The sequence below is a fragment of the Harpegnathos saltator genome, unplaced genomic scaffold (genome assembly GCF_003227715.2).
Source record: "Harpegnathos saltator strain DR-91 unplaced genomic scaffold, Hsal_v8.6 scaffold8, whole genome shotgun sequence".
Lineage (NCBI taxonomy): Eukaryota > Metazoa > Arthropoda > Insecta > Hymenoptera > Formicidae > Harpegnathos > Harpegnathos saltator.
Genome location: NW_020230648.1, coordinates 1,304,371 through 1,314,413, shown reverse-complemented (window position 1 = coordinate 1,314,413; position 10,043 = coordinate 1,304,371). Strand labels below are relative to the sequence as shown.

General features: G+C 33.7%; 2 protein-coding genes across 5 annotated transcripts; one reads left to right on the top strand and one right to left on the bottom strand.

The window, feature by feature from the left end:
- Nucleotides 1-2,095: 2,095 nt before the first annotated feature.
- On the bottom strand, nt 2,096-4,323 carry Brms1 (breast cancer metastasis-suppressor 1-like protein). 2 transcript variants are annotated; one of them, XM_011138554.2, is made up of 3 exons: nt 4,031-4,323; nt 3,559-3,780; nt 2,096-3,355 (listed from the first exon to the last, which is right to left on the bottom strand). In XM_011138554.2, the coding sequence occupies exons 2-3, from the start codon at nt 3,774-3,776 to the stop codon at nt 2,881-2,883; spliced, it is 693 nt and encodes a 230-aa protein (XP_011136856.1). In that variant the 5' UTR covers nt 3,777-3,780; nt 4,031-4,323; the 3' UTR covers nt 2,096-2,880. The 2 variants fall into 2 exon arrangements, with proteins under 2 accessions (XP_011136856.1, XP_011136857.1); XM_011138555.2 differs by having other exon boundaries at nt 4,181-4,323.
- A 1,292-nt stretch (nt 4,324-5,615) lies between these two features.
- On the top strand, nt 5,616-10,041 carry Bmcp (uncoupling protein Bmcp mitochondrial). Of its 3 annotated transcripts, XM_019840656.2 has the most exons (9): nt 5,625-5,668; nt 5,761-5,828; nt 6,060-6,208; nt 6,379-6,526; nt 6,642-6,921; nt 7,234-7,352; nt 8,700-8,760; nt 8,824-8,913; nt 9,010-10,041. In XM_019840656.2, the coding sequence occupies exons 3-9, from the start codon at nt 6,136-6,138 to the stop codon at nt 9,133-9,135; spliced, it is 897 nt and encodes a 298-aa protein (XP_019696215.1). In that variant the 5' UTR covers nt 5,625-5,668; nt 5,761-5,828; nt 6,060-6,135; the 3' UTR covers nt 9,136-10,041. The 3 variants fall into 3 exon arrangements, with proteins under 3 accessions (XP_011136855.1, XP_011136854.1, XP_019696215.1); XM_011138553.3 differs by lacking the exon at nt 5,761-5,828 and having other exon boundaries at nt 5,616-5,668; XM_011138552.3 differs by having other exon boundaries at nt 5,620-5,828.
- Nucleotides 10,042-10,043: the final 2 nt, after the last annotated feature.

Sequence of the window (10,043 nt, the reverse complement as noted above, 5' to 3'; positions counted from 1 at the left end):
TGACATTTATTGACGGATTGAAAAAATCCTAGTTTACTGTATGACAAAACATGTACTGAGTATGCCTATCAAATTTGAAGTTGATTCATTAATTTGTTCGCGAGTTATGACTGCAGCAAATTTCGAAAACGTTGTTTCGAGAAAAACGCGTCTCAAGTTTTAACTACTGATTTTTTTGTTATAAAAGAAAATTTATTATACTTACAGCTATTCAGCTATTCCAGGCCCATATAATTCGCCTTTCTCTTGTTCGAAAAATTGTTGCTGGGCCGCTGCAGCTGTCCTGCGAGCTGTCCGAGCTTCCTTTGAAGCCTCGCGGTGCTGTTTTTCTGCTACCTTCATGACTCGTTTTTCTACATAATCTTTGGCAGAGGGCCCAATAATCACTCCCATTGTTTCAAATGCAAAATAGCTTGGAAACCTTCATTAAAAATTGCAACAGCAAAGAAATTGGCCAGTTTTATTGTTTTTAAACCACTGTGAAGGTGTTTAGGAGCAAAGTGCCACAACAAACCATTATAATTTTCGTTATTATTTTGTGTACTACTATCCTTGCACCTGTTTAATAATTCAGGCCTACTTAAATCACTATAAATTGGCTCTAGAACTTCTTGAATTTGTAGGTCCAGAGGGAGATAGTCATGTTTAAATTTCGTCATGTCGTACTGGTGTACTCGGTCGACTGCTCCAGCGTGTGTCGATTTCCCTGGAACTTTCTTTTCTTATTGGTACTTCTACGCGCTGGAATATCGTGTGTGCCTTTTTGAACACTAGATTGACTTTTCCCACTCATTTTGAATGAAATTCGCGCTGCGATGTGCTCTGCACAGTGGCTAAAAATGAACTAAACGGGCCGCTTACGTATACCTGCGTCGAGCGGCTTCGAAACCTTTTGAGCTGCCAACAACGCTTTCGTACAAACATAAAGGGATTATTGTGAGTCCTTGGAACTACCAGGCTCTCTTTTCTATCTTTGAAGTATAAACGATTACGTCAGAGCCTAAGAACTACCGCAACTGTCCGGCGTCCTGCCTCGCCGGCGAGAATCGAGTTTATGGCCCCCGACCAGCTGTGCTGCCGTTTCATACCTGCCGTTTCTAAAATATTTCAGATACGACCATAACACTTCAGGATATTATTCTACAGATGTTAAACTGTCAAAAAATAAAAAAAAATTCGATTTTTTCAAACCGTCACACTAGGTAAGCCCCTTAGCAGTCCAAACTGAATAGTTAACTCAATCTTATCGAACTGAAAAGTGATTTGTCTGGTTAGATTCTGGAAGTCAGTTTCTCGCTAGAGAAAGAGATTATCTTTATATTTACCACGAGCGATCGTTTTGTTCTATTCGCGTCGTTAACGAAAGTTATTGACCGACCAATCAGTTGTTAATATCATATTGCCGTATCAATGTCACATCATCATCATTAACATAGACATACACTCACACATTCAAGCTATTCATCCCCGCGTTATCCTGATTCTCAGATTTCGGAAGTCAATAATTGCATGTCTCGATGTCTTTATCGGGTATCGAATGAAAGAACGAGGGCTTGTGCAATTTTTCAAACTTTATTCAAAAATATGAAATATGCCCGATTGATATCATACATTTTTTACACGTATTGGAAATAAACGGAAAACACTTAAAGTTTCCGTGAATATAATCTAATGGAGAGACAGATGAGTACCTTCCGGAAGTGTTTCATGTGTATGTGTGTGTTCACAGAATGTCGATCGTTCGCGCTCGTTGATATTATACGCTGTTCTTTATCAAAACTTCAATTGGAAGGCCCCGAGACGTGTTTTGTCACGATGTTCAACGTGACAATTAAAAAATAAAATAAAATTCAATCGAGCAGTCGGGCCTTCGGACGAATGATCGTCCGTTTAAAGAACGGAATTTTAATAGAGGCAGTAACGCGATGCAACCAATGAGAGGCCGAACTTATCAACATTCTGCATTATATACATGTACGTAATACATATTTAATTCTTGGCACTGCGTGTGTATGAAACATTACAACCAATCGCTTTTGGTATATGATGAAAGACTAACATAATTATCGTTCTTAGTGCCAGCTTAGGTAGTTTTATAGATAACTCGAATCTGCTGAGTCCCCGCGACAAATAGCCGTGCGCGCGTAATTCCCCCGGCAATCGCCAGTGTACCGAAAGTACGTTGGTATATGACTGTAATATTTTATTTCTTTCTCCCCCAAGGCACACTGTATATACATCGCATCCGTGACGAACGTCACAGCTGGAAATGCGCTCATCGTCGAAGCTACATCTTCAAGCTACCTCCAATTGGACGAAATTCTCGCACGCATCGAGGATGATTGTGTAATGTCAGCATCGGGAGCATTTTCCGCGTCCATTTCCCGATCATTTCGTCGAAAGTTTATCCTTCGTTAACTGCTTTATTAAATTTGTCGTATATATAATTCTCCGCTTTGTTAAATTAACAATTAATAAATCAATTTCTTTTCGTATTTATTCGCCAAGAGATGCACTCGTTCGCCGTCAAGGATTTTTATTGTGCACAACTACTACCCAATTTGTACCCTAGTTTGCAACCACGTTTGGATATCCATAGCCATGGTTTATATATTTGTATTGATATTCTCTCAAAGCTCTCCATTCTTTCGCAATTACTATCCACTGACTGATTCGAGGTCCACTCCGTTAAAAACGCACGATTTCGACCGTTCTCGATCTTGCAAGTGTCGATCTACTGCGACTAAAAGTAAGAAGAGTTCCCGAAATCATTGTCTGTTTTTCGAACGTCAACGATCACAACAGCTACTGATTGTATCCATACGCGTTAAGACCAGTCTCGAAAGCATTTCTAAATGTGCTCCTGGATTATACCGCGAGTTATATTATCTCCGTTTTCCGACTGCTCAGGCTTTTCTTTATCATCGCCCAGTCCTCCAATATATCGGTATCGTTAAGCATGTAAACGATGTAAGGACCCGCAACGGAAACGGCACGTCGTCTCTCTGTATGGTTTCTACGTCGTCTGCTGGTCGTGTTGAGCCACAAATCCGCATGTATATCCACATTGTTCTTGTCTTCCTCCAAACGACGGATCTTGTCTTGGAGTTCATCGTGAATGCCATCCCAAACTATCGACTTTTCGCTTTCGAAATTTTGCAGGGCAGCTTGCTCCTCGGCGTAAAATTTATTTAGAATATTGTTTAACCTGAATTGCTTCAATATTCCGGCCACTTCGGTTTTCGTTTTCAAGTTCTCTTTCAGCCGTTCCAAAGGTATTAAATACTCCTCTGATTTTCCGACTCGAACCTCCCCCAGTTTCGTGTCCACTTGCGTGATTCTTTCTCGATATAATCTAAGAGAACAACCAAAAATATATTTCAAATATTGATCTTTTGAAAGTTTTAATACGCTGCTTGTATCATTAACTTGTTTCAGCTTTCTTGTGACAATATAAATTATTTATATGGTTCATTAAAACTATATTATATTATACAGTTCATTAAAACTATATTATATTATACAGTAATAAACAGTGTATCAAATATGGATATTTACTGTTCCTTGAGAAGAGAAAACTGTCTCTCTAAATCTATCAAATTTTCCATACATTCATGCCGTCTCCGCTCGCATTCAACCTCATCCATTTCTGACGAGTCATCGCTGTCAGTATGTTCTGCACTGCTGTCACATGATGCTGAGCTTTGATTACTGTCATTACTATCATGCGACATTTCTTCCCCTTCCCCTTCTGATTCATCTTTAACACTTGGCATTTATCTTACAAAACAAAAACAGTATTATATATATATATGTTTTTCTTATATAATACATAATATATAAAAATAGCACGAAGAAACAAGTAATTTTGATAAAAACAATCTTTAGTATACGAAATATAGCGGTTTAAAGAATTCATAATATAACCTATACAAAATGTATCTTATGCTGATGTTATTAAAAATATAATATTTTATGCATTGTATCGTGCAGAATATAATCAAACACATAGAACAAAGTTAAAACTTACCTATATTATCTATAGAGAGAAAATTAAACGTTTGCAGAAATAATTTCAGATATGTAGAAATTTCCTTATATGTATCGCAAAACAGAAATAAACGGATACTTGAAGTTTTCGTTAGGTTATTATAGATACAATGTAAATTCCTACACTTACTACGTAATGATCTAAAGTTTCTTTGAACAATTTTGGAAATATCATTCAATTTTTGACACTTGTGATAGCAGAACTGCTAATCGAAGCTAATTTCCAATCTCCAGTCTCCAATATATGGCTAGGGACGCCAGTCAGAGTCGGAGCTACTCTCTCTCTCTCTCTCTCTCTCTCTCTCTCAATGTGGCTACAGGCACCTGATAAGACGATTTCCCCCCCTTCGCCATTTTTGAATGTGTTTATGAACTGTTAAAGGAGTCGGAGCTAGGGATGGGCGACATCATTTCGATTATTTTAACATCGATTATTTTTATCTTACAAAATCGATTATCATATAATTTTTTTTAGCTCGATCATTCCCTAGATAATAGTTTTTATTCAATATTACTAGAATCCTTAAGCCCGTATCAGACTGATTGGGATTGAGTATTGAATTATAATTAAACCAATCAGGGCTAAGTTTACTATATTTGAGATTTTCTTTTTTCCAATTGGTCAAATTTCAATCTAATCTTAACACCAATTCATAGTCTGATATGGACTTTAGAAGCGAAATAACGAGTCTAAAACCAGCCGCACACGATGCTTGTTTCGTGCTGGATTTCTTGCTAGATTGGTGCATTTTCATTCATCTTCGGAAATGTACCAATCAGAACGCAGTATTTTCATCCAATAAATAATCTAGCACGAAACAAGCATCGTGTGCCGTTGGCTTTAGATTCGTTATTTCGCTTCTAAAGCCCATATCAGACTACGAATTGGGATTAAGATTGGATTGAAATTTGACCAATTGGAAAAAAGAAAATAATCTCAAATATAGTAAACTTAGCCCTAATTGGTTAAATTTCAATCAATACGCAATCCCAACAGTCTGATATGGGTTTAAAGATTCTAGTAATATTGAATAAAAAACTATTATCTAGGGAATGATCGAGCTAAAAAAATTATACGATAATCGATTTTGTAAGATAAAAATAATCGTGTGCCGCTGGCTTTATATCCTATAAATCAAACCTCTTATTGACTTATTAAAATAATAAGTCCAAAAAATAACGTAAACCTTTTATTGATCCATCAAAATAAGAGATCAAAATGTCGTATATCTTTTATTATAAGAGTTTGTTTAATGTATGATATCAAATAGCAAGTTCTCATTCTAGAGAACTTCGATCAGCGACAATCTGTCTCTAGCAAAGGAATTTTTCCATTGGATGATAATGGCCGCGTTCAGCAGCTCAACAGTTGGACAACATTACTAGATTTACCACTGAATCTCGCTCCTGATTGGTAAATATTTCTGGGTCTATGAAGAATCTAAAAGAATGCTCCAATCACAGACAATAATCACTAAGCGCTCTCTAATCACTTTGGTCTACTGAACGCGGCCAATGTATTTACGTTAGACGATGCAGTGCCCGTTCTTTATATTGAGTATACTGAGACGATACACGTGATATCTCGCGTTCGTTTTATCTCCGTATCTCAATTCGGGTACGTTTAAAATAATTATTTATTATTTAAGGAGTTATATACGAAATGTAAGTGTATGCTATTTTGAAATTTTGAACGTGCACTGTATGCAGATTGTACCTAATTAAACACGAGCTATCGTCAAGCCACCTGACAACGAGTATAAGTAAAAATTATCATGGTTAGTTTAGGCACTAAGCTTATTCGCAAATTTACAATTGAATATGTGGAATTAATGTTTGAAAATAGAATATTTCGAATTTATTATCATATTTATTAGTTTATGCATTTCACGTAAAAAAGTCAAACAAAATAATTCAATACTCTTTATATTTTAAAAATTTATTTCCTTAATATTGATCTATTTTAGGAAAAAGAAGGAAAAATCTTTCAATTTTTTTTTATTTTTCAGTGATTCATTAATCCTTATTTTGTACCAGTAATCCTTTGCCAATTATATTGCTGGTTTTGTCTCATTAAAACGGACAATGGGAGAGAAGAATTGGAAAGATTGGAGACCTTTTGTATATGGAGGTTTAGCTTCAATTATTGCAGAATTGGGTAAATTAGTAATTAAAAATAATTTTTGTTATTATCTTAAGCAATATTTTGTGTTACACCTATATTATGATATATTATGATAAAAATGTAATTTTTAGTATATTTCACTTTCAATTGGTGAAATATTTAGAATAAAAAAGTAAATTTTAACTGTCTTATTTATTCAATAGGTACATTTCCTCTGGATACAACAAAAACACGTTTGCAAGTACAAGGCCAGAAGTATGATCAAAAGCTTGCACGTTTGAGATATTCTGGCATGACAGATGCTTTATTGCAAATATCTAAGCAAGAAGGATTAAAAGGACTATATTCTGGGTAAATATTTCAATATAAGAGAAAATATGTATTCAATATGAAAAAATTTCTTAATTTCACATAAGATGTTATGATTTTTTTGGTCTTTCTATTATTATTTCTTTTTGCTGTCTAGAATCAGTCCTGCTATTTTGCGGCAAGCGACATATGGAACTATTAAGTTTGGGACTTATTATTCCTTAAAAAAAGCTGTAACTGATAAATGGACAACTGATGATTTAGTAGTAATAAATGTTATATGTGGAGCATTAGCTGGAGCTATATCAAGTGCTATTGCTAACCCCACTGATGTTATAAAAGTTCGTATGCAAGTCACTGGCAATGAAGCAAATATGTCTCTATTTGCCTGTTTCAAAGATGTGTATAAACACGAAGGTATTCGTGGGCTTTGGAGGGTAATGAGTGCTTCTTGTCACTACATATTACTTTATCAAATTTATCATGCATTAGATTGACTAACTATTACATATTTGAGTATAAAAATGATAGTAGAAATTAAGCAAAAATGAAATATTATTCATTTAAATTATAATAAATGAATAAATTTTTAGTTATTTTTCAAATTTGATTCAAATGAACTTCTTTACCAAATAGTGATTTGTAACAAAAAAATATTTTCAGATATATGTAATATTTTGTATAAGAGTATGTATATATATATATATATATGTATGTACATATGTATAAATATATTATTTTTCCTCCAGGGTGTTGGACCAACTGCTCAACGAGCGGCTGTTATTGCAGCTGTAGAGTTACCTATATATGATTATACCAAGAGTAAATGTATGAATATATTGGGAGATAGCGTTAGTAATCATTTTGTGTAAGTTTTTTCATCAGTGGATGTCAATATTATTTTTACATGAAAACAGTTTTCAAAGATCGAAAATATGCCTGAAATATGTTAGCTAATGAAATATTATTGCTTAACTTTACTAATTGTTCACAGAACCAAAGGTTTCGTCACTATACCGTTCACATTATATCCATATTTATTGATATGTTTCATTTTATGTTATTAATTGTTAGTATCAATTAACCCTTATCCGGGCTATTAAAGCCTATCTCTCATAACAAGATGGTGAATTTACAGCACAACGTATATATATGACATTGTAATTAGCAAGTTACTCAACTATTCTTGTTCCAATGTGAGATGGTATTGATTAATTACGAACTACTATTGTATGTATGTATAGAGAATGCTCTTGTGATTAGTATTTTGAAATAGACGCATATAGAAAGATGCACGCTATTTATTAAACACCAAGCGAAATGGTTGAAGTGCATTTAAATTTAACTGGAGGATGAAAAGATAGTTATTCATTATTCTTCTGCACTAATCTAGTCGTCTTAAAACGTTCTAATTTAAGCGATTAATTTAAATAACTTAATTTCGAAGTCGCCAATTCAGAAATTATTTTATATTTCGATTCGGAGATAATCGGCCAATTTAATCGGCTAAACTTCTGAGATCTCCGAGACGTTATTACGTAATTTTTGAAATATCCCGTGTATTGTCCATTATTTCAAGAGCGAGAAAGGAGTAATACTCTCCTAAAATTGTAACATTTTTTTCCAGGTCCATTGTCATGCATATGGGCACAGACGGATTTTGAGATGACCAGAGAGGCTTGACACGGAAGCTGTGTTCAGCACTCTGTGTTTAATACAAGAATCGTTAAGACAATCGTCCAGATGATTAAACATGTTAATCTACCTTGCAATGGCTTTTTGGTTAGCACTTATGCGTCTTAGAGCTTTGGGAATTTTATTAAATCACTAACCATGTGCTGCAGAAGTTTGATTGTTCCTCTTTTCCTTTTACTCTAAAGAAATGCTTTATTTCATCTATGCTTTCAATTTCCACTTATATCTGGAAGTGTATCTCTCTGCTCCGTTGAGATATTAGCCATCATTGTAGGCGTATTAAACAGTCTTAATTCTGCACATGATTGCCTGGATAAGGGTTAATTTTTATTTATAATATAAACTCCTGGTATTACAGTCTAAAATTTAAAACCAACTTGAAATCAATACTAGAAAAGATTATATAGTTCTCGATAAGAAAAGAAAACGGTATAAGGTTTAATTAAAAATGTGACATTTAGGTTTAGATTTATATTAGCATAAGCTGTAAATGTGCTTGACTTTAATTATAATTTTCCAGATCGAGTTTTGTAGCTAGCATGGGGAGCGCTGTAGCTTCGACACCTTTGGACGTCATTCGTGTGAGTAGATTACAACTTATAATTTGCATAATTGATTCTTTAAACATAATTTTCTTTCTTTAGACACGATTAATGAATCAAAGGAGAGTGTGCATTGCTGGCAATAAACTCCCTTCACATATTTACAATGGTAGCATAGACTGTTTGGTTCAGGTATAAAATTTTGTCCTTTTAACGTCTACACATACTTTTCAGATATTCAATTTAGTATATCAGTCTTAAGAATAATTATTTTTATGTTTCATGTAGACGATTAAAAATGAAGGAGTTCTAGCACTATACAAAGGTTTCGTCCCAACATGGTTTAGAATGGGACCATGGAATATTATATTTTTCATTACCTACGAACAATTAAAGCAACTGGATCATTTGTGATGTAACGAGATATTATGTCAAAATATTCAAATTCTTCATTAAGATAAGATTCGAAAGTGCATTCTAATGTGAACATTATTTAATGTTCTGACCTAACAATCTCAGTTATGTGTGAATCATCATACGTGAAAGTAATATGTTAATATGTTAACCAAGTTACCTTGGTACGAAATAACTACACAACTAAAAAAAATGAAGTATCTTTCAGCATTAATAGAATCAGGGTTCAAGTCAAATTAAAAAACAGAAAGTAATTAGAAAAGTCGAAGAGCTTCCTAAAGTACAAGCTTCCGCAAGAGGAATTTTTACTAGTTGATATTTTTAGTAAAATATTAGTAAAAATATTAGTAACAAAAACAAGATTCTTTACAAAACTTGTTGCAGATTCGTTCTCTGTTATCTCCAAAGAAACATACAAATTCGAAAGAGCTTGTATACCAAAATTCTTAGTAAAATGTATAGTGACAACAAGGCTTTAGAACAATATGTATAGATATAAAAATTAAATGTTCCTGTTTGATCTATCGCAATATTTTGTGTAATACTAGTCATTGCTATTAGCATGCACAAATAGTGTTGATTCCTCTTCCAGTATTTTTATGTAGCATTTACAGTTGTATCTTTAGCACACACTAGTCATATTAAGAGTTTTCAATAAAGCCAATACCAAATGCGAGCAAATCCATCCATTGCTATTAATACTGTAAATTAATCAATCCATTTCTTAAAATTTCAATTTGTATACAATATGTCACATCATGAGAGCTTAGATGTGACATTAAATTTGAATTCTTTATGCACCAATTATACAAAATGATGTAAATACTTTCGTCTTGTGTATAATTTCCTCTAGGATAAATGGACTTATGTTCGGTGGTACAAATATTTATGATATATTTAGTATTTTT

What these genes read in the sequence shown, in the direction of transcription:
- Bmcp (XM_011138553.3), top strand. Translation starts at nt 6,136, where the DNA reads ATGGGAGAGAAGAATTGGAAAGATTGGAGACCTTTTGTATATGGAGGT. An exon ending in AGCGTTAGTAATCATTTTGT is followed by an intron (nt 7,353 to 8,699) that starts GTAAGTTTTTTC and finishes ATAATTTTCCAG; the next exon opens with ATCGAGTTTTGTAGCTAGCA. An exon ending in CACCTTTGGACGTCATTCGT is followed by an intron (nt 8,761 to 8,823) that starts GTGAGTAGATTA and finishes TTCTTTCTTTAG; the next exon opens with ACACGATTAATGAATCAAAG.
- Brms1 (XM_011138554.2), bottom strand. Translation starts at nt 3,776, where the DNA reads ATGCCAAGTGTTAAAGATGAATCAGAAGGGGAAGGGGAAGAAATGTCG. An exon ending in TTTTCTCTTCTCAAGGAACA is followed by an intron (nt 3,356 to 3,558) that starts GTAAATATCCAT and finishes TTGTTCTCTTAG; the next exon opens with ATTATATCGAGAAAGAATCA.